At 34.9% G+C, this 25,103-nt stretch overlaps 1 protein-coding gene across 3 annotated transcripts in view; it reads right to left on the reverse strand.

Moving 5' to 3' along the window:
• Positions 1 to 24,782, reverse strand: part of ALDH1A1 (aldehyde dehydrogenase 1 family, member A1) — a 50,296-nt gene extending 25,514 nt beyond the window's left edge. For 2 of the 3 annotated variants that reach the window (XM_010010959.1, XM_010010957.1), the window contains exon 1: positions 7,216 to 7,362. In XM_010010959.1, coding sequence (XP_010009261.1) covers positions 7,216 to 7,305 — 90 coding nt within the window. In that variant the 5' untranslated portion in view covers positions 7,306 to 7,362. Of the gene's footprint in view, positions 1 to 7,215; positions 7,363 to 7,633; positions 7,706 to 23,689 lie in introns of those variants that run through there. The other variant, XM_010010958.1, reaches the window with a different exon arrangement.
• Between the last annotated feature and the right edge of the window lie 321 nt (positions 24,783 to 25,103).

Genomic DNA, 25,103 nt, shown 5'->3' on the forward strand with positions numbered 1-25,103 from the left:
TACTCTCCCCTGACAAAAAAGAAAATCCCAACAAAAAAATAACCAATAACACATTTTTCTGAAATTAAAGACTGAAAATATCCCATCACTGTCACTGCTACAATCAGTATGAATATCTGCTGTTTAAGAAGTTCCTAACCATTTGATGTTATTCATTATTTATTCAATAATTTCTATCAATAGCCTGATTACCTACAATTTAATGGTCAGAGCTATCAAATCTTTTGTAACCCTGACATTGCTGGCACTTTTCAGCCTCCTATTCAGCCTTTAGGCATAAATGTAAACATACTCTTGTTATTCTGATTATTACTTCCAGTGTCTGCCTGTTACTGTTTGAACTGCAAGGGTTATTACAGCAAATTAATATTACTTCTGTCAATTTTAATAGTTTTTCATACTTATTCCAACTCTGAGGGTCTCTGTTATGTCTCTACATTTATTTCCCTCAACAGACAGTACCACTCTTGATTTTTCATCCTCCCAGATATCATCAAACCTGTTTTACTAATCTGTTGCCTTTATGCAGAACATCCATATACCAGAAAAAGGAGGCCATTGTGTATTGCTTATTTAACTCTTTTATCCTTTTACTTGACAGGGACTGGAAAAAGACTAACATTAAAAGCAAGAAAATAAGATAAAATTGTTTTTTCCTTAATCTTGCTGTAAAATCTTGTGTTTTTATTAATATCTTTCTTTTCCAAGCTTTATAGAGTACCAAACGTATAGCTAGCAATTAAGAAGCGCAAAAGAACAAATAATGCAACCACAGCCTATACAAATGTTTACCCAGCAGCAGTGAAATTGATACCCACAGTTCATTTAACATACATAAGGAACTGTGTCCTTATTCAAAGATCAAACTCTTATGTTGGCTTAAAGCACACTGTATACTGAATTTACTTTGCATGGCTGGAACAAATACCATCAGCTCTTGATTGCAACATTGCTGGTGCACTTACAACAGACCTAAACAAAGCAAGGTGGGCATTTTTGTTTCCCATAATGAACTTTTCTGATCTGTAAACGTCTGTGGTATAATAACCCCAGAAATTCAAATCTAGGCCCTTGTGTATTGGAATAAATAATTGGCAAAGGTACTGTTACAGCTGAATATATAATTAAATGTTTGAAATCCTTATAAAGTCTACATTACATGAGTGCCATGAGAGGATACTTTCTCCAAAGACAGCACAAAATTTCCACTATGTCTACTTTACTTTTACTACTAATTTTGTTGTCTGTTTGGCATGACACTTTTCTTCTCTTTCAAGCTCTCACTTCCTGATTTCACCTGTGGTATATACGCCTCAAAACTATGTCCAAAGAGTACTTCAGGAATGAGCAGTCCTCTGTGTCTCTAGGTTTTTGGTTACTGAATAAGACTGTTGATGAAATCTGTAGAAATTAGACTGATTATCCAACTGTTCCTGAAAAAATCAATATTTTTTGAGTGTGTAGAGAAAATATGCCACCATACACACTATTGTATAAAGGTAAATGTTGTCTTTTAAAATATGTGCTTTATGCCACTATTAAAATAACCATATTTCTGAAATTTCTCTTCTATCATGTTAAAGATGGTACAAAATGAATTGATTCAGCAACTGCTAAGTGACAGAGAATAAAAGAATTCACTAAAAATATGTTTCTCTTTAGTTGTTAATATTATAACACAGCTGTGAAAATTTAGTGGACAAGCAGAGTGAAGACTAAGGACCTCTGGGTGAAATTTGAGGTGCTTATCTCTGTTCACAAATGTAAAATAAAACTTGGGGCCTACTTGCAGGTGTACAAAATTACTGCTAGACTAGAACCTGCCATCTCTGAGTCCATGCCTATAAAATCGTCCAGGTCTGTTTACTTCTTATTTCTGTAGGTTAGTCTTGAGACAGAAAGGAAAACTTAATTGGAAAAATCTGATACATGGCACAGATGTTGAAAAAAGAAGGCTGCATTGCTACTGAGTGTTGTGTAGGTTGTTCTTTAAAACGGGCATAACAAAGTATATAGCCCAATGTTAAAAGTACGTGTCATTCTCTGCCCAACGACCTCTGTGATTTCTGGGTTTTGGTCAGTGCTGGATGGGGGTCACCCCACCCAGACTGCCCTGTCCGTGCCTGAGCCCATCTTCCTGCTGCTGCTTGCCTGGTGTCTTCCCTTCTTGCTCTCTCCTAGTGCTGCTGTGTTGCTGCTACACATATGAGATCTTGATCATACTTGGCACCAAGAGCATGGAAGGCTCTGACTGACTGTACCAGGTATTTTGAGCTCAAACTGTGCCGATTTTTAGGGTCATGACATCTTGCCCCACCTATAGTCACTGAAGCTTAGCTGTGAGGCCAACAAGCAGAAAAAATGTGATTTTTGTTTCCTCTTGATTAGGATAAAAGACCTACTGTTGCTGTTCAGAGTAGTAGTAAAATTTAAATAGAAAACTAGAAAATGCTTTGTGGCAGGCAAATCAAAGCAAACGATGGTTGACTCAGGGTGGGACAAAATCAGGACATCAAAACTACAGGATAAATGCTCGTTGTCACCCAGGCCTGGGATTTTAAATTTAACACCACAACAATATTTGTTAAGAAAACATGACAGCTTTCAGTATCAAAATTACTTACACTGACTGTCTGAGTGCTGTTAATTATTGCTTAACAGTTTGATGATAGAATCATAGAGTCATAAAATCACAGAATAGTTAGGGTTGGAAAGGACCTTAAGATCATCTAGTTCCAACCCCCCTGCCATGAGTAGGGACACCACACACTAAACTATGTCACCCAAGGCTCTGTCCAGCCTATTAACTATTAAGATTAATAAAAATATAATCTCAATGTATATGATAATAATTTTCTATTAATACATTCCTGTTTGTTTCAGCTTGCTTCTATATAAGCACCATGTGTAAAGTGTCACTGCTTCCTCCGACCATCAAGACTGACCAGGGAATTCTTGATTTAACAAAAGCTGCCAGGGAAATAAATATGTAAGTCCCTGGAAAATTCAGATTATGATGAAGTTGATCATAGGAATATCCACAGAAAACTCTGACTGTTGTGAAAAGGCAAAGACAGCAGTTAAATGGTTAATATGAAAAAAACCCCATCTTTGGTAACCAGCTACCTTGCCAAGAAAAGAGACAAAGTAAAAGGTAAATATTAGCATAACACTGTTATGATATTACAGTATGCCAAATTTGTATCTGCTTGTGAAAGGAATAATAGCAAAACATACCATTTTTGGAAGATTCTAAAGTATTTGTTTAAATACTACATTTATTGCACCAGGCAATTTCACCCATAATATTTCTTTAGAGTATCTTTCTTAGTAATGTTTCTAATACCATTCCCACCCAAAACATAACTTCATTATATTACACATATACACATCTTTGTATCAGGACTGTATAAATCAAACTATACAGATGTCTTTCATAAGTTAGATAGCAGCCTTACATATGCAGGTATGAAAGACAGGAAAGGGAAGGAAAAAGTCAAAAGTCTCCATGTAAACAGTGTTACATACATTGAAGGCAGCTGCACTCATAAATGTGCATTCAGCCATGCCCATTTAATGCTGTGGAGTACATACAGTGTTTTTTCTGTCAATCAGAACTCCACTGACAGTCTATATTTTTTTCTGCTTGTTTGTCAGACATAAATGCAAAAGACCCCTTTTGTGGGACCAACACTGTGAAAAGTCTGTAGGGGGTTTCAAGCCTCAGTGTTCGTGTAGCAGTGACTTAAAAGTGTGTTTAAAGAAGAAAATACTTAATTTCTGATGTTGCATGAACCCATATTCAGCATTTGTCAATAAACTTCTTATTTGTCAGAGAATTTTTATGTAATTCACCGTTATTGTTATAAACTGTAATTCATACTACAGAGATCTAGTCGAGGAAAGTAATAGAACTGTCTAAAATGTGGACTATCTCAAATTCAGCTGCTAAAACGAGCTTTATAAGCACTGAAATGTTCAAACTATATTCTCTTTAGATAACAGAAACTCTTCTAAACTTATGGTACAAGACAAAGTGTAACTTCTTTCCACTATAAATCTGCCCCCAGATAGCCTAGAACTCTTCCTATGATAAAGCTTTTCTTGACAATGCTCTTCAAATGAGCCCCGCTGCCTGTTTCACAGAGCTAAAAGCCATCACCAAATTTCAACAGCTGCTTGGCTGCTCAGCTGACTGTTCACAAGCTTTCAAGTGTAGAATATAAACCAGAGAATGATTGCACCAACGTTTTTTTAGAGGCCAGAAACAGCGAAGAGGGAACATGGCCGGAGCTAGGCACCTGCATGCTGGAGGCAATTCAGCATCACTCAGGTGAGGTGGTTCTTGGCAACAATTCACACCTGCTCTCATAGATTATGAGTCATTCAGGTAGTCTTGAGTTTGATAATGGCAGTAAGTCTTCCAGTTAGATCTAAACCTAAGGGAGATTTGTAGCCCAAAAGCAGACTCATTTGATGTGCTATAAGTTCTCATTTACTCATCTAAAATATGTCATGAATTCTTACTGTATATTTTAGGCAATACAGTTAAAATATGTGAAATTATTTAAGGAACTACTGAAGACTAACATTTTAAGCCTTAAACAACTATATCAATATAGAATATCTGCTATGAAATCTCTTTTCTTTTTTCTCCCCGGTTTTTACTTACAAGAAGTTGATACTTCGCTAATATTTCATGTAACTTCCTCTTTCCCCCCCATCTTTATTTGTGAAGCTGGTGATTGCATCATGTGACACTCAGCTACAATTTTTCTTCACTCAAAGTGGCTTACCTTTCCACACTTTCTGATATTCCACATGCAGCTTAGTGAGAGAATGTGCTGTTTTTTCCTCCTCATGTAATTTGATGACCTAATTATTAACTGATCTGAGTTTCTTTGATTAAAGAAGCACCATAGGGCTTAGTGCATGTGAAAGCATCATGACAGAAGTCATTTGCCAAACAATTATTGTCTAATTCCTCAGTGTTGACTAAGTAAAATATTTACTAGCATAGTTTTATCCAGCTATCAACACTCATTTAGTTCAATTCAGTTCATTAAAATATCTTTAAAGGAGATTCAGACATTAAATCAATTCAAGATCACTTTGTGGTTCAACATCCAAGCCATTTTATCTGTTTAAAATGCATTCAATTTAATTATTCAAATTCAAATTACCTGAAGAGTGTTTAGTTTTATGCTGTATGTGAAAAGCATAACCTAAACCATACATATATATGGGGAAATCTGTATATCCTTAGGGATATGGAAATACTTAGTTAAATGATCTCTGTAAAGGCCCAGAATGACCCTCCCCATAGAAAATAAAATAGCAAGAGTGTTAAGTACAGAGGAACATCTCCTACACACCTTTCTTCAGACCACTGTGTGGTGGCTATTGATGTTATGCAATGCTAGAAAAAATGAAAACTGAGTTTCCAGAACTGAGGGATCTGCTGATGTCCAGGGTGGGTCCAGGGTGGCTCAGAGAGAAAGGTTAATACATCAGCAGTAGTTAATGCCTCCTTCGTCTTGATCCCTCCAACATAACCAGTCAAAACAATCCCACACACCACATCCTAACTTGTATGGGACAGGAGAGGAAAAGGATGAACAAGATGAGTGGAAAGGCTTTATGAAATTGCTGGATGACTGCTCACAGGCAGTGTGTTGGATTTGATCACTTGTAGGTACACACTTTTGTAAACAAGTGCATTGCATTTCTGCACAGTTACATATTATATGCAGTTTTTAAGAAAACTGCATTTAAAAAAAAAGTAGTATCTGTTGTCAAGTCAATAGGAACATGCATTTGCTATGTGACACCATCATTTGCACACTACAGACTTTTCAGATGTCTGTCTTGTATCATTTTAATGGCTTTTACTAACTGCATGTTTTAGAAAAATAGAAATGTTTGCGGAATTTATTTATTGAATGTTCAGTTACATCAGAATTCTGAGCTGGCACTTTTCTCATGTAAGTTCTCCTTTGGAAAAATAAAAAGTCAAACAAATAACACTACAGTTTTTGGAACACCACTGTGACCTAGGTACGACCTAGGTACTAAAGTATATTCTCTGCATTAAGCTTTTTTTGTTTTTTTAAAGATAGGAATAGAGCAGTAGAGACCTATCACATGGCAGAACTACATAGCTTTCCTAGCCTGTTAAATATTTACAAAGTATGATCCTGCGTGATTTATTCATGAAAGACATGCATCGAAATCTGGTTAGGTTTTTTCCCATGAAAAAAGTAGGATAGAATGGAACTCTAAAGGACTAATCCAGATGATCCCTGAACACCTTGCTTTTGGGAAAGAAAATAAGCAGTGGTGCTAGTAAACAAAATTTATTTCCATTGCAGTGTTAATGAGCAAAGCAAATGAACAGGAACAGAGGAGTCACAAAAGAGAGCTAAGTTCTGGTCTGATCAATTGTTCTACCTAAATGATTCAGAGGTCAGAGTTTCAGTATTATCTGCCAACAGCGTGATTGAAGTTCCTGCAGATAACTATGTTCTATGATATAAAACAGGCAAAACGCCTTTCCAAGCTAGGAACACAAGTCTGGATTCAGACCTTCTTTGTCTGTGCATTTCTAACTGCATATGGAAAGAATTTGCTATTATAAAAACTTTATGGTAATACTGAGTAATTAGTGATGGTAGACTTTATCTGTTTTACTGCTAGTTACTTGTATAAGCTGAAAACCAGATACAGTATCTCTAAAAAAAAATATATGAGTGGAATGCATTTTATTTTAGTTTCATTTTCACACATTCCTTTCTACATAAGCTTATTTGGTATAATTATTTAGATCTGACTGTAAAACAATGCCACACACTAACATTTTAATTTGTTTTCACTGTCAGAAAAGTAATAAAATAATAGAAACTTTTCCTTCTTTGATCCCTTAATACTTTCTGGGGAACTTTTCACTGCAAAAAGTTTGTTTCAGGAGAAAAGCAACAGCCATCCCAAGTAAAATATGAAATGATTCTATCACACCTGCATGCTTCCTGAAATGTTAGGTTAAAAAGATCACTGAACGTTAATTGCTGATATGTATAATATCAGAAGCAGTTTGGAATAAACATTTTAAGCACTGATTTACATTTGCTTCTGTGGTTCATATAAGGTTAAAATGAGCACATCCTACTGTCTGAGGTGAATGCATAAATAAAATTAAGAAACACAAACACTACTAACCTTGGTGTACTTAATTTTCAGATCTTTGATTGGCTCTGGCAGGGCTGGCAAAACTGGAGCAGAGCTGCTGTCTGAACCTTGCTTCTTCATATTTTCAGTTGAGGGGTCTGAGGATATTCCTGAAACACAGGTGAAACAAGTTATAAGGGAAGCAAAATGATATGTGCCCTGACTGAGCTCCCAGCTTTATTTGTGCTTTTTTATATGTACCCAGCTATGGCATATTTGCATACAGGAATATGATTGGATGAAAGGATTCATTGCAAAGAGAAAATGACACTACTTATTTTAAGACCAAAAGCAACAGCATTTTCCCTGAGATGAGACCTCGATGAAGCAAATGCTGATAAAACAATCTGCTTAGCCAGACACTACGAATTCTTACAGGGGAACACAGTTTAAGGCCTCCTTATCTTACCTGTAAAATTGCTTTCTCTCAGTAGGCAAGTGCCCAGATTTTAAATGAAGTTCTTCACGTACTTGAAGGCAGCTCTGAAAGTAAAGACAGACTTAGCTCTGGAAACAAACTAAGCCCTTCTCAATGTAGAGTTGGCAAGAATAATTCCCAGAGCTGGAAAGCGTTCACTAAAAAAAACCAAGCCAACTTAAGTTACGTTTTAATATGTTCAGAGTACATTATAATTCCTGTAATTAATACTGGCTTTGTAGATCACAAGATAAGGGATGACTATGGTGATACAAAATCCTTCACATGTTTTTCAAGAAATATGAAGGTAGGAAGATATTGATTGATCCAGAAAAAATATTCTGTGGGTAGAACAAGCAAAAGCTTGCTGTTTTTTTCCAGATAGCACTACAATTTTAAGGACAGAATCTTTACTTTAGTGTCCTTTATAAAATCTGAGGTTGTGCCTTTCAAAACAAATTTTTTGTCCTTTTAAGTTTTTTCTTCTTTTTTTTTTACATGTAATTTTCTGATTTAGACACTAAAGTCTAGTCTAATAATCTTCCTGCCACTCATTTATCCATTAACTCACAAAGAGTTTGTCTTCAGTTAATTCATCTGTTAATTGCTCAGATTTGCCTAACTCTAAACAGAATTTAACTGGAGCTGTAAGATAGAGATCAGTGGAATTGTCTGGTTTCAAGCAAAACAAAACCTCTTTCTCTTATGCACAAGTGTTCTAAATACATTCTCATATTTAGGTACCATTGCATACCAATTCTCTTTTTTTTTTTTTTTTTTTTTGCTATGATTAAACTGGAAGTGAATTATGACCACTTCTTTGGAAAATGATAGCATTTACCCTGTTCCCATGTCTATACTGACAGCCTCATATCTGCTTAGAATGAAATACTACCCTAGATGAAAAGTTTCAACATTTCCAAACATGCTGGTAATAATTGCTTTCTTTTCCACACCATTCATTCATTCACCACACATTTTACCCTCTTTTTTCCTTGCTATATTCCTCTTTCACTCTTGGGTTGCATGAATCACCTTCACACTTCCTGTGAGTCCTTTCTTTTCTCTTTAAACCCTGTGTATTGTTAAAAAGGTCTCATTTCTTAAAAAGATTACTAGCTATCTTGAGCAATCTGCTCACCCAATCTGCTTGTCAAGCCTTATCTGCTGAGACTTGCTCCAAGCATTACCATTCATGTCAATAACTCCTTTAACTTCTCTGTGTTCTCATATCTATGAATGCCTGACTCCCCTCTCTTTTTCTAGGAAATTCTAACTATTGCTTAGACTAGCAGTTTGTGACCATCCCAATTGTCTCTTATCCGGTAACTTTCCTATTCACTTTCAGCCTAGGATTCCTTTAGCCTAGCTGAGAAATTCTTTCCTTTTCCTTATGTCCCATGTTCCTGTTTATTACTGTTTCTTGCTATTTTCTCTCTGTTATTTTTTTCCCCATCCTGCATCAATAATATTACACATTTCACCTAAATAAAGATACATTACAGCCTTGTTGTTAATATTTTCTTAGAAAATTTTAAATGTTACCTAGTTTTTTCCTTTCTTCTGGTCAATGATTTGATTGCTACTTGTTTTCACTGCTAAAGAATGAATCTTAGGCACTTGTTCTCTCATCTCGGAGAACTACATGATATATTATGTGACTATATGATAGTGTTTTTCACACTTTAATACATAACATTTCTCCTAGTTTAAGCCTACTGAATATCACTGTTAAATACAAGATCAAAAAGGAAAAAATGAATAGTGGTTCACCTTTCAGGTTGTAATTAAGCTGTGAGATGCCTTGCTGCATGACATTCGTAGTGCTAAAACACAATATTAAGGGCTGAATGAACTTTAGCTCTGACTTATGTCATTGTGTCTGCAAGTTAAATGAAAGTTTTATGCTAGAAGAAGCTGTAAACCATTTGTCCAAGTGTTTCTTCACAAAGACTAATTAAAAAAAAAAAAAAGATCGCTAAGAAATACAACATTCCAGAGCACATGTAATCTTTCTCCTTAGATGTGATCATACAGGGATTTTGCTAATATTGTCAGTACTTACTTTCTGATTGGTTCATTGTAGTCTAGGTCTATATTGTTACGATTCATTCCAGCCCCATATTCATTACATGAGATACAATTTAATAGCCAGCAGCACAAAGATGAAAGCAGAGCTTTTAATTGGGCTAGCTGGCAATCTGTTTAATGAAACCAGTGTGTCACAAGAACCAGCCAGAGATAACCAGGGACTGGATTGTCTTCCCTATACTCAATACTAGCATGATTGGAAATGCTTGGTCTTCTTAGCTGCCCATTCTTAGCTTCTGTCAGTTCAGGAGGCTCCTATAGATCCTATGTCACCTTACCAGAGTCGTATCAGTGGTTTCAAAACACTGTTGGCTCTTGATGATTGTGTCAAAGGCAATGACATGACCAGAAGAGCTGTGATTCTACTTGTTAGTTTTATGTTAGTGTATGCTGTGTTAACACAGTCTGATAGCTGTGTACTTGTTACAGAAACTCCCCTTCCTGCGTTTAATAGAGAAATATTTATGTCACAGAAGATTATTTTGAACATAGACTTATGTCTTATCCAGAAATTTGACTTTTCTAAAGGCTAGAAACTGTTGGGTTGTTTTTTTTTTTTGATTGAATGGCTGCCAAACTATCTTCCCAGTTCCCACAGTCTGTGTGTCTCCATTCTCTAGCAACAGGGAACAGGTGACTTACTCTTTGTACAATGCTGAGATTATAATCACAGTAGTAAGAAATTCTGGTCCGCAGGTTCCTACAGAAAGCAGATCTTGCCCTTCAAAAAACATATATTTAATCATTAAAGAAATCTATTATCTTGTACGAGACATGCTCAAATCTATGCAGATCAGATAAGACTGCATATATTTAGCTCGGACCATCTCAAATGTATGACAGTGCAAGTATTTTATTACAGGTAAACAGACATTAAGATGTTCTCTACTTCTGTTTGTTGTCATTTACAACTCTGGGAATGTCTAAATTTTTGGTATCTGATGACCTATCAAAATTACACATTGAACTCCATAAGAATTATGCCTTCTAGAGATGACGTAATTACTTAAGTAGCTTAGAAAAATTTGAAATTGATATAATTTAGAAACACTTAAGGTGCATAATCTTCCATGGTGATTGAGGGTGCTGTTATTCAAAGTTTCCTGGAACAGGAGACGGACAGAATAGGCTGCTGTACTCCATATTTTGGTAGGTGTATTGTATCATCTGTGTTGAATTTAGACAGTCTTTAATGCTTAAGTACATGTTTACACTTTATAAAAATGTATAATAAGTAAATCACTTGAAAAATCTTGATTGTGATATCACTGTTACTGAAAATCCTAATTATCTGAACCACTTCCTTCAAACATAGTTATACAGAGACTTAATAATTCATTCATTCTTACAGATCCCCTGCTAATACTGACAGAAACAAGCATTGAGTTAAAAGTGGAAGATGTAAGTGTCAAAATCACTGGAATTATAAAATTTCTGTGAGGTGTAAACTTGTGGAGTGAGGCAGCTGGCATGCATAATTGTTTATTTAAGTTTGAAATGTGAACTCAGTGAAAAATCCTTCCCTTTTGCTACACTGATGATAACAGTGTATGAAGAAATGTCCTGGAAGAAATTTCTTCAGAATTCTTCCACAAACAAGTCTGAACACACATCATAATTCTATCTACTGTTTTGCTGATTCATGCAAACACCTTTGCTCCAGTAATGGCCAGATATAACTTGTGTTGATTCACTTTAATAAGGACATAGGCAGAGCAAGAAGTAGAAAAACTAGTGCTACTAATCTTGGTATCAAAAGATATTGAATAACTTCTAGATATCAGTGTTTGGGCTGACAGTGAATGCTGTCATGATGCTTATTCTCTGCTGAATCCATAGTGACACATTTGTCCCAAGACACTTTCTGCAGGGAGGGAAAAATAAGCATTTCCTCTGCTCCTACACAGAAGCCTGTGCTACCAAAACTGGATCTTTCATTTACACAGTGCCCCACCTGCTACTGGAGCAAGATTATTTCTTCTGCTTTTGTACACAGATCAGGCACTCTCTGATCAACTGTATGCTGAACAAAGACCTTTGCAAAAAGTTTCATCATAATTTCATCTTCTCACCATAAATCATTTCACAACAGACAACAAAGTATGACAGTAGAACAAGAGAGAGCAGAGGACCTAAGAGGAAGCTCGGGGCTTGGAGTGGAAAGCCCAAACTCCTTACTCATGGTTGCATGGACAACAGTGCAAAACACAAAAGGAGTACCAAGGTTAATCTGTAAACTAGTGGCTCTGCAAAGCAAGTTTGCTGAAGAAAGCCTGTCAAAAACCACCTTCAGAAAAACAGCCATATTTCCACTCAATGACTTTGGTGTGGTGAGACAACATGCTATGTCTTGATTAGCCCAATGGAATAGGGCATACTTTAAGAGATTTGTGTCACACCCATACAGCTGTCTATGTCTGAGCAGTTCTCCACAAACAGTGGTTAGAAAATGGGTATTTTAAAGAACAAATCCTCTCACCTCGAAGGAGGTATCTAAAACAGCTCAGTATCCTAGTAAACTGAACAGTACTTGTAGGTGTATAAGTATTGTTCGTGGCTATAGAGGAAGTCTACTCACCTCTGATACAAGTATCTTACTGGAGACAGGTACTGCCAGGTGAGATGGCTTAATTTTATTTTTTTCACCCACCACAGAGAGAGCGTTGCCTATCTGTCATTTATATTCCTTCTGGGTTGTAAATAAACATTAATAATATCCTTCTGTGGATAGCAGGCCCTAAGAAGATAAACACATTCTTTCTGCTGAAGAGTCTTTGTTCTATAAAAGATTGACTGGAAGCCCAGGAATATTTATTTAAGATATGTCTGCATTTATCTAAAGCGAAATGCTTTATTAGAAACATGTACATCAGTTTAAACCTGTGCAAAGCTTTGCGCTTGTGCAAAGCATTTGACATGGTCCAGGACAGCATCCTTGTCTCTAATTGGGGAGGAATGGATTTAATAGATGGACTGCTTGGTGGACAAGGAATTGGCTAGATGGTCACATGTAAAGTGTTGCAGTAAACAGCTCGATGCCCAAGAGGAGACCAGGGATGAGTGGACTTCCTCAGGGACTGGTATTGGAACCAGTGCAGTCCAACATCTTTGTCAGTGATATTAACAACGTGATTGAGTGAGCCCTCAGCAAGTCTGCCAACAACACTAAGCTGTGTGGTGTAGTTGACATGCTAGATGGAAGGGGTGCCATCCAGAGGGACCTAATCAGGCTTGAGAGGTGGCCAATGCCAACCTCATGAAATTGAACAAGGCCAAGTGCAAGGTCCTACACCTGAGTCAGGGAAATCCCAAGCACAAGGGTGGACAGATAATGGATTGAAAGCAGCCCTGAGGAGAACTCGAGGGTGTTGGTTGACAAAAAGCTCAATATGAGCCAGCAGTGTGCACTTGCAGCCCAGGCAGCCAACCATATGCTGGCCTGCATCAAAAGGAGTATGACCTTGGGAAAGAAAATAAGCAGTGGTTCTAGTAAACAAAATTTATTTCCATTGCAGTGTTAATGAGCAAAACAAATGAACAGGAACAGAGGAGTCACAAAAGAGAGAAGTTCTGGTCTGATCAATTGTTCTACCTAAATGATTCAGAGGTCAGAGTTTCAGTATTATCTGCCAACAGCATGATTAAAGTTCCTGCAGATAACTGTGTACTATGATATAAATCAGGCAAAACGCCTTTTCAAGCTAGGAACACAAGTCTGGATTCAGACCTTCTTTGTCTGTGTATCTCTAACTGCATATGGAAAAAATTTGCTATTATAAAAACTTCATAAAAACTAAATGTCAAGGGAGGTGATTTTCTGTCTCTACTCCCTTCTCGTGAGACCCCACCCGCAGTACTGTGTTCAGCTCTGGGCCCCTCACAAGAGGGACCTGCTTGAGTGGGTCCAGAAGAGGGCCATGAAGATGACCAGAGGGATGGAACACCTCTCTTGTGAAGACAGGATGAGAGAATTCTGGTTGTTCAGCCTGGATAGGAGTAGGCTCTGGGGAACACCTCATAGCAACCTTCCAGTACCTAAAGGGGGCCTACAAGAAATCTGGAGAGGGACTTCACTCAAGGTCATGTAGTGATAGGAACATGTGTAATGGCTTTAAAGCGGAAGAGGGTAGATTTAGATAGATATTAGGAAGAAATTCTTTATTATGAATGTGGTGACGCACTAGAACAGGTTGCCTAATGAAGTTGTGGCTGCCCCATCCCTGGAAATGTTCAAGGCCAGGTTGGATGAAGCTTTGAGCAACCTGGTCTAGTGGGAGGTGTCCACGTCCATGGTAGAGGATTGGAACTAGATGATCTTAAGGACCCTTCCAACGCAAACCTTTTCATGATTTTACAATTCTATGATGATTCTATGATAATAAATACATTTTTAGAGAACTCATCGCTCTTTCTGCTACCTGGATGTCTACTCTTTGTGATCTGTATTTTCTGTAGCATGTTACATATACTGTGTACTGATTGTGGGGACAGATGTTTTATTTTTTATATAGGGTAATTTGCATACAAAATAATGACTAAAATGCAATCATAAAAATAACATCAAAGAAAGAAATAAAGGAAATGTTAAAAGAACTATATATATTGTGGGACAATGAGAGAGAAGAGCAGTGCTTAAAGAATAATTAACACCGTTTTTCAAAACAGCCATAGAGCGTATTTCAGCCACAGGAAGCAATTTTCTGTGTAATACAAATTAGAAGACTATGCAGTAGCTATTTCAGCATTACATCATTTCCTGAAAGTTGCAAGAATATTTGGTAACATGTAATATGTTCCTTTTCCTTAAATTGAAACGACTTGTTTATCTCTCCTTTTGAATTTATCATAAAAAAATTCAGACAAAAGTAGAAGGGATGGTAGTTATTGTGCAGAAGGCAATAAAACAAACAAACAAACAAACAAAAAAAATCCCAATAAAAAGAACTCATTATAGTCTGATGCATCGAAAATTTATCTACATTTACTGAGAAGAAAATCCACAAAACTGGGATAAAACATACCAAATAATGTAACTATGACTTGTAAAGTCTGTATCTGTATTGTATTTTACTTTTATCAATAGATTTTTTTCTACTCTATTAATGCATTTTTATTATTCAATCATGACATCAAGTATTTGCAAAACTAAAGTCATAGAAACAGTCCATTCATAAATTAGCAACTGATAAAAAAATGTGTTTTTCACTCAGGCTAAACTAGTTTTCATGTCAACAGGATATGATTTAATTAAAACTTTAATAATGGTCTATTGTTTTTCTAAAAGTTAATGGACATTTATATCTCTTTTGCAATACTGCTTTCAGAAAATTGAAAGAATATGTGGGCTGTAAAAATGAGAACTAGTAAATGAACAGTATTTTCACAACATCTTAGTTAATAAATGAGTACTGTTTTGTTGTCTATAGCTTCAGTCATAGCAGCATAGAACAATTTTTGTATTTAGAATATCTTTTTGTGATACCATTATTCTTGTCTCTATTCTCTATTTAAGAGGTGTGACATTAAGTCCATTTTGCATGAGCCAGAACAACAAATCTATTCCTGTTTTTCCTGTTAAAAATTAAACTAAAATTTTTTTAAACACTTTTTTCAATACACAGGTCAAATGAGAGCAAATAATAAGTAACAAAATAGTTTGAAGTTTCCTCAGATAATTGGTTATGAATAAGGAGATAGATTTTATGCCACAGGTCACAGTTAAAAGCTCTTATCAGTGAACATATTTGAAGCAAATCAATAGAGTTCATGCAAGTGCAAAACTAGTCAGGGTTAGATCAAAATCAAACCCAACACTAGTTATTAACCTGCATTGTTAGCAACTATTACTGCCAAGTAATTTTCAACATTTCCTCCATGAACTTTTGTTGCAAAGCCAAGATTTAGACTGCCTTGATTGATTTTACATAATTACGATGTGTGCTTTATGTGCCTGTGTATAGCTATTGTGTTCTTCAGTTATGAAAGCCTCATGTGAAAATATCGCTCTTTCTACTTTTGAAGTTATAAAGAGCATCTAAAAAACTTATTGTACATCTATAAATAAAAAAAAAAGTCAGAAGTATATTTAATCTACCTGGGTGTTGATATATAAGAATAATTTTCTAAATGTATATTCTTTAATTTCCTTATATCAATCTTTATTATACTTAATGTTAGTATTTGACATTAATCAGCATAACTACTGTGTTTTTGAAAGATTTATTTTTACATAGGATTTATTTTTGTTATAGGATTTATTGGGCCTTGAGATCTCTACTGTGAAAATAAGAAAAACCTTCTCACTCAGGAGCCATTGTGCCTTTTCCATACAACACGGTAGTAAGCTGCTGGAACATGATTTGAAACCTTCTATTAATAGAAGAAATCGAAACTATGTCTACTGAAGTTACAATTAAACTGATGTAAAACTAATATGAAATCAATAACAAATCATTTAAGTCATCCTGTATCACTCCCTCCCCAACTTGCTTTTACAGGAAAGTTCCTACAGAATTGGCTAAAAACCACCCATATAGGTAAGCAATCTTGGGGTCAAAACTCACCTTTAAAATATTTGAAGTGAAATGAGAAATACTAAGAAAGAACCATACTGACAGTAGGAATATGAATTATTAGAAAGAAAAAAACCCAAAACCCAACTCAGCACAGTGATTCATCACACAACATTTTCAAGTCAACTGTGACACTTAAGTATTTTCCCTGTATGGTAATGCCAATGGAGAATTCTGGTGGATTTCCAACTCCTTTATTTCCCAACTTCTTAGTTTAACTTAAACAAACAAACAACTAACATGAAGCAAGACCTCTCTTTGTTTGCAAATTTCAGGGAAGTTTCTGTGGATACTGTCAGAGGCTGGTGTTTCTAATGAAAAGTGGACTTTAACCAGATTGTAGATCTATGCATACACGTGCTCTGGGATTCTAGCACTCAGAATTAAATCCCAGTGTAGAATAAAACTTTTTCAGAAAATTATGAAGGGTATCTGTTTTCCTGTTGGTACAATCTACTCGTCTTTTAAGGTAATTGGTAAGATTGGCATTATCCCCTGTCCTCTGGCTTATATCTTAATTTCAAATTCAGATGTAGTGAGTTGGTCACATTAGTTTACCATTTGTCATCCCAATTTTTGTCTATCTTGTCATGGTTATAATCCAATTCTCATTTGTTTGTTGATAGAAGTACTGTACTAGTGTACATGTGCTGCTTATTAACATCATGGGTAAGTGAGAATTAACAGCTTAAACACTTGAGTGTGGTTTTTGAAAAGATTATGTGATTAGTCTAGCTTCCACTGAATGCAGTCAAGAGCTTTCCCGTTGTCTTGTGAAAGGGTGGTTTTAAGTCCTGTGTACCATTTAATTAAATAATTGCATTCGAAAAGCACTATGTGTTGTCACAAATTCGAAGTGTATTAGTAATTTCTGTAAGATCCTTTGAATTTAGGATTTAAAAAGATGATAACATCCTAGTACAGGAAAGCAGATAAATAACATGCACTCTGGCAGCTAATTTCGTGCTTTGTTAAAGAAACATGTTAACAGATTTACACATGCAAACTCAGTAACAATAGATCTTGGAAGGAACCATGCTTACAGCATGTGGTGTGTGACATTATTCACTTTTCATCTAAAATTGGAAGTATGTTTTTTTGTTGTGCTACATGTGTGTGCATTTGTATATGTGTGCAGATTATTGCTGGTACTGACAGAACTAGATCTACCTTTGGGGATTTTTTCAAGAAATATGTTTCATGTCCCTTTTAAGAAGAAAACTAGAAAAAGAAAAAAAATACCCTTCCTCTACGGAGCAAGAATGTTTGAACTGGGAACAGTGTAGTCCAATAAAATGTACCAGTACTTAACTAATTTATAGTAATTCTGAGAAAAAATGGCTGCAAATATTTTTAGGTCATTACATGATTTCTAAGAAAACAGGAACAACAAAACAATTCAAAACAATTTCTCTTTCTCTGGCTTTTGTTTTTGTTTTTTTTTTTTTTTTCTTTTTTGTTTGTTTTTTGGTGATTTTTTTATGTGTGTGTGTCAGAGAAATATGGAGAGTGTTCTGTTTTTCTTTCCATAAACACATTAAACAATGAAAAGTATGCTTTGGTCTCAACTTCATCTTCTTTGATTTCATGTAACTTTAGGCTAATGTTCCAAAGCTTACTCTGATCACCAGTGGATCATGCCACTGGCAATCTATATAATTAAAATGCAAATAAAACCCTTTTTTACACCATTTGTATGTAACATCATCTGACTGCTGCTCCCAAAGTGTCCCAAGAGAAGAAACAAATTCAGATTTTTAAAACAAACCTTTGAGGAGTTTAATATATTTTCAAAGTTTTAAAATAAAATGAGGTCTATTTTGGTTTGACTGCTTCATTTATTAAATAGCAGAATAATTTAAAAAAATCTTGGTTCTATCACTTTGTGTAATGAAAAATACAAAAGCTGAGAACATCAGGGTTTCTTATCCCCAGAAAAATCAGTACATGTTTATAACACTTTACAGCATTTTTCAACATCCTGCTGAGGTTTGTTAAATACATACACTCTGACATATTGCTTTGGTAGTAAGAATGTTAAGTTCTATGCACAATAATTATGCTTATACTAAGTACTCAAATATTTCTATGAATTACACATTACCTGGATGATAACCCAAAGTTATATTCTGTGTAAATTTTAGTAAACTAAAATTTACCTGGAGTTCAGAGGAGAAAGCAAAAATGAATCAAAGGCAGGAGACAGTGGTCGAAGTCAGAATTAGCATTTATTCCTTACTTTTTCCCTGAAAAACAAGTTACATATGGCTAAAGTTATAAATTCTGCTTGAAAAATTAAAATATTGCTTCTCTTTCTTGTTTAGCTAGCTTGCCAGACTTCACTGACACAGACATTTTGCAGGATGGTGGAGACAGTATTTAGTCTTTCAAAACCAACATAAATTCACAGTTGTTTTGCTCACAATAAGCTTTGCATAAAACTACTCCTTTCCTAACTTTACCAGGAAAGATTTGTAATTTCAAAACTAAGTAAAATTCTGACATTATCTTGAGGTTTCACTTGAATTTTGTATTAATTCAACATAGGTAAATATAAAAACTTCTACCAAACCAGAAGGTAAAAAACGAGATAGGTTGAAGTGAGAAGCAGAGGGAAAAGGACACTGTCAAACTATGTTATGAGCTAAAACTCAGAACACTGATGAAGGTAAAGAAAGGGTTTATGAGATGATGATTTAGTTACATTGGGTTAAAATATGAACTGGAATCAAAAGAGAATTTCTATATCAAACTATTTAAGAAAACATAAACAAAATTGTTAGGAAAGGACCTCAATAGGTAATTTTGGTTACTTAGTTTGCACTCTGAGTACTTTCCCATTATAGGTTAAAAATGACTGAATCCTCCTTTGAACACCTCAGTGAGAGCACAAGCAAATAATTCACATTTGCTTTCAGTGTATGTGTCCATACCTCTGTGACGTGCCTTTTGAAGAGAAATATTCGCAAAGCCACTGTAAAATTTGTTAGTTGCTTGGAGCTGGAGTTCATACTGCTGCAAATGAATTTTTAAACCCTTTTTTCTTCCATTTTACTCTAATCAATTAATCACCATAGTTGGGGCCACACAGGGGCCCTCGATCTTCTAACACTGAAACTTCTCACTTTCTCTTTCATGCCCTTTAACAAATACGCTTTTCCCTTGTTTTAAATCACTTAAATCACATGTGTAAGTGGTAGATCTGGCAGCTAAGATATGTTTTACACTAGAATATGTTCCATTCAGGTAACTGATACAACTGCAGTATCAGGATGGAGTCTACTGTCTGCAAATCCTTAAGCTTCGTGGTCTGCTTTTCACAAGACTTCCTTTCGTTTTTCAATCTTTCATCAGCTTTTACTAGCTCTTTCAGCCTCCAGTTTGTCAACAGTTTGTCGGAAAATCAAATGAAAAAATAATAATTAAAAATAAAGTTATAATAATTTTATCATACCTGTGCAATACCTGTTTAATATCTTCCCAGAATTTTAAGTTCTTAGAAACAGAAATCTATCTTGTTTATGATGTGTCCTGCGTTGGCAAGGACACTTAATTAGTAGTGGTAGAGTGTACTGCCATATTTCTGTGAAAAGTAGAGAAAAATCTGTTTCTACTCAGGAGGATCATTCTTGGAAAAACAGTAGAATATCTGTTCTCTCAGGAGAAATTACATGAGATTCAAGTGCTGTAATTTACAATGAAGAGGAAGAGCAATTGTAAGATAAGAGCAGTTTCATCTATCTAGAAAAGTCATGCAAGTTCATATTAAGCCAAAGAATTGTCAAGAGGTCAGTTTGTAAGTAAATTTATTGATACATTCAGTACTCACAGTTCAGAAATGTTCAGTATTTGGAGAATCGCATTTTCAGTTCACTAATACACTTAAAAATATTTAATTATCCACAGTTTTTGACAGAAGGATAATTAATGTAAGAAGCTCTGAAAGACAAAGTGAAAAAGTTGTTTTGACTATAATCTCATGATTTATTTTCCCATTTTTTCTCATTGTGACAGCAGGTAAAACAAACTGTTTCAGAGCCTTTTAGTTAGATTGAACTGTAGTATCTTGTCTGGGTTAGTGTAGCTACAGCTGTACAGATAACGCATTTAAATACAAGTAAACAACAAATCTAGTAATTTTTGTGGGTTTTTTTTCTTTTTTTCTTCTTCTTCTTTTTTTTTTTTTTTTTTTTTTTTTTTTTTTTTTTTTTTTTTTTTTTTTTTTTTTTTTTTTTTTTTTTTTTTTTTTTTTTTTTTTTTTTTTTTTTTTTTTTTTTTTTTTTTTTTTTTTTTTTTTTTTTTTTTTTTTTTTTTTTTTTTTTTTTTTTTTTTTTTTTTTTTTTTTAACGGGTGTAGAGGTATAGCTATTTGGCCATGCTACTTCTCTGGAAACTGCAAGAAGGAACTTTAAGGTAATGAAGTTTTGATAAGGCCTTTCACATCCATTCCCTTTCTGTGTTATTCAATCCCTAATTTTGTCATGAACTGTAGAGTTAGTTAAGTAATGTATAATAGTAACATATTTTTAAGGCTTTGTATTTTTGTACAAGATTTCATTGTTCAGGTTCTAAAAAGACCACAAGGAATATTTCTTAAAATAAGTCATGGCAATTCATTTTGGAAAAAGTTTTAAAATTCCAAACACATGAGCATGTCATAACTTCACAATTATCTCCAAATAAAAATTCTCAGAGTTCTGTTAATTTTCCACCAGACCTGAACATAAAATAAGAAAACCTGATTGCTTTGATCTGAAAGGATAGCACTTAGTGCACCAAACTTTCTTTAGTGGTTTTGGAATAATTATTAATGCTAATAGAAGTTAGAATAATAGCTGGGCAGTCAACACAGAAAATTCAGCATGAATATTCATGGTAAAAAATGCAAATGAGCATTTGCAGAAGCAGAGACTGTATGTAATGCCATGCAGCAGATTAAAAAGGAAGTATTTGTGAAAAGGGTTGTCAGCTTTCAAAAAAGGAAAGGATACTTTGGGTGGGTCACTCCATTACTGTTAGAATCTGTCTGCTTTTTGTCCTAAGAATTTCAGGTATCTCTCTCTGTGATTAAAATATAAAAGCACTGAAATATTCCTGGGTAAAAGATTAGTATTTTTTTCTTACAGATTTTATAGTATGAGTTTAGATGTATTTATTAGCAGTCTTGCATATTACCAATGCATTTTAAAGTATTTCTTATGAGTTCTACTTCTGAGATGAATTTTAGCATTGTATCAAATTAAAAAATACCATTGTTTCAAGTGCCAAAATACCATGTTTATTTATTTGTCTGAATCTATCTACGTATGTCTCAAGAATAAGGAAAAATCAACTGCAAAAACCAGTTGATAACACATGATAAACTGTCTTTACACCAAAATTATTTACACCAGGTTTTAGTAACACAGTTTTTAATCCACTTGAAGCAGTGTTTCTTAAAGGATAATTCCTAAAACTGCTGACCTTATGCTTTTGTAATATTTCAGGTTAGATAGCTACATGTATGAACAGCTACATAGCACTAACACCCCTAGGATACAGCCACCACTGCATTAACTGTGCATTTTAAAATGTACTTTGCTCTTGGTTCTGTAGCTGTTTATTATCTGGTATTCAACTCTGCAGCTTTGACAAAGTGTCATACTCAGTACAGTTGAAACTTAGCTTTCCATGGAAACTCTGTCCAGACTAAGTTTCATAGATGCCAGTGAATCAAAAACACTTGGGCTGTGGATTCCTCTTTGCGTTATTCCAGTCATTTTACTCAGCTTGTTCCCTTTTTTCTTATTAGTTTATTACCTACTAAAGTGGTTCTTCTCAGTCCACTGCACTATCTTTCTCCTGCTCTTGCCAGTATATATGTTGATGGAAGACAGGGGGTTTGTGTGCATTGCACTGAAAAGTGTGCTGCTGCAGGCAGAGAGCATTTTCAGGGGCTTGCACACCAGTTTGATGTGGGGAAAATGAGGAATGACAGAAACTATTGTTCTAATCTGCTGCATGTAGGGAGATATATACGTTTACTCTTGTAAAATCATTAATATTTTTACTACGTGTGATTATTTTCTGCTTTTCTAAAGATATGCACTTTCTAGAGATCTGTTGGGCAGACATTAGCTTACTTTAGTTTTGCTGTTTTACCTTACTATTTCACTTTCTGACTAAACAATGGTTTCATGTGTAGTTCATATGTGTTTTATGGCTTATTGAAGATGCTTCAGCATCTATATAGAACTAGAATTGATATAATCTCAGATGTCAGAACTATGTAGAATTATTATGGTCATCTAGTGTATAGATTTATAATGTTCTGGATTTTTATTAAATCATACGTTTATACCTTTTTCTTATGCAGCTCTTCCATTGTGATCTATAGTGCTTATAGAAAGAAAATGACTGAGTAAACCAAAAAGTCTTAATTGTCAATACTAAAACAGAGGTGTTATTATGAGTTCTTTTAATTCCATGGAAAAAGAAAAGTATTTTTTAATTTTTGGTGTAAAATGCACCAACACACATCACTGCATTTTTGTATGATGATATAAAGCAAAGATCAAACAGTGGATCATTATAAGGGCCAAATCTATCTCTCGACACTGAATCTAATACAGTTTGTACATAATTGTACAAAAACCAATATATTAACCATAAACTCTAAAAACCCCTTAAACTTAGAGCAATATCTCCTTATTTGGTCTTATGTTGATTCTGTCCAGCTAGAAAGTCCCTTACACATCCCAAAAGAAACTGCCAAAAATTTTTTTTTGAGGAGATACTATTTTCTCCAATGCTTTAACATTCTTGCAAGTTCTGATAATCAAACTTATACTTTGTCTTTTATTATACATTTCTTTTTTGCCTCATCAGTCTAATATTCTCTTTGTCATGATGAGATGTTTTTGGCAGAAAGGAGATTAATTTTTCTAACATACAGAATGACATTTTGATTGCAGTATTTTTAAGGTTTCTCTTTCTTTTATTCAAACTTTTTTCATTCTGTTTGCTGGATATCAGATTTCAAAAAGACCATTGCATTTCTTTTCATTTCAAAGCATATATACATTAGCATTGCTAATTAACAGATAAATTATTAACAGTAATTACTGCTACACATTTTCATACGCATGCAGGCACAAACATACAAAATTAGCAATTTAATGTAACCATAGCTGTGACTTTGGCTGTTCATAGTGCATGAATCTTACACAGTTCTTTCTGAAGGTATAAACTTTATGTATTTATGCATTTACATATATATATAAAAACATACAAGTATACACAGACAGGCATATATATTTGCGTTGCACAGTTATGCCTGTCTTTCCTGAGCATTCATTTAATCCATACAGTACCATATGTAGTCAATCAAAAATGCAAGGCCTTACCTTTACAATCAGGACTTGATTTCTCAGATCTGTTATATTTCACTTCCACAGCACCCTCTGCCCTAAGGTCTGTAATCAGCACTACAGTGAGAATACCAGGCATGACCTCTATATATACACAATTCAGCAATAGCAACAAGTAAAAAATTAGATTCTAACTTCAGTTCCACATTTATCAAGTGATACTACTCATAGAAAGAGATCCTTCAAGAAAATACTTAATCTGCATTGAATTGAGAGTGATCTTGATGATACACTTAGGGAAAAAAAAGGAGCTTTTTGTACAACACAGAAGATGAAAATACCCAAGCTATTGCACGTACCACTCATTCTGTTAACCATGTAATATACATTGTCATTTTGACGTGTAGACTATTTCTCTTCCACTATCACCTCCATGTCAATCCAATTCACTCATTCTTGCCAATAATGAAATGAAAAAAAAAAAGAAAAAAAAAAAAGAGAAGGAAACACGGAAGGATTGTTATCCTAGATCTGCATTGGCGGAATATTTTAAAGCCAGTTAGATTAACCATTGGGAAGATGTTAGTCTAGATAAGAGAATCCCCACTGGTTTTCTGTCTCTCTTAGACAATGAAATCACATAGTTGTGTCTGTGCCTCTCTGTTTGGATTGTTCTATCTTAACACATAACAGATTGAGGGCCGCCTACTATTCCTAATTAACTCAAGTTAAACTAATGAGAGAGAAAGAGCTGAGGGAGTGCCAAAAAGCGAAAAGAGATCATGAGTTGGAAGAGACTGAATTACAACTTAAAGGGGATGGAGAAAGGAAAAAAAAAAGAGGGAAAGGGTGTAGGTGCAGATACAGTTAGACTGCAAAGTAGGGGAAAAGTGTGAGAAAAGATTTATCCTTCATTTCCAAGAAAAGGCAAAGATGCCTTGTGAAAACACCAAAGAAATACTACCAATCCAACACTGTGCTGAAGTCAGATTCTTGCTTCTTGTTAGGAAATACTTCAGCACCCACTGGAGAACAGCTCAGATTCCAAAATCCAGCTATTGCTCTGCCATCAACAGCTTTCTCTGGCATGTACCCACAATTTATTGATTTATTTTTGCCAAGAAAATACCATGTAAACTATTCATGGAAGAACTACACTGTACTTTCTAAGCTTCACAAAAAAATGCCAGGGAAGTGACAGGTTTTTTGTACCATACAGAGCAAATTAAATGTAGTTTTCCTTATGCTAGCAGTTAGAAATAGGCACACATGCACAAAGAGGAAGGTAGAGTTGAATAATCCTGGTGTAAACATTGATAGACCTTCTTTGGAAGATTTCTTATGTAAAAACACAAAGCTTAATCTGTAGTGATCTTAAATACATTCAGTGTTGTCCTGATTCTGTTCTCACACTGCTGTTACCAGTAGGTTAGTTGCTGGACTTGGTAGC

Source organism: Nestor notabilis, unplaced genomic scaffold, assembly GCF_000696875.1.
Source record: "Nestor notabilis isolate BGI_N333 unplaced genomic scaffold, ASM69687v1 scaffold14793, whole genome shotgun sequence".
NCBI classification, from domain to species: Eukaryota; Metazoa; Chordata; class Aves; order Psittaciformes; family Psittacidae; genus Nestor; species Nestor notabilis.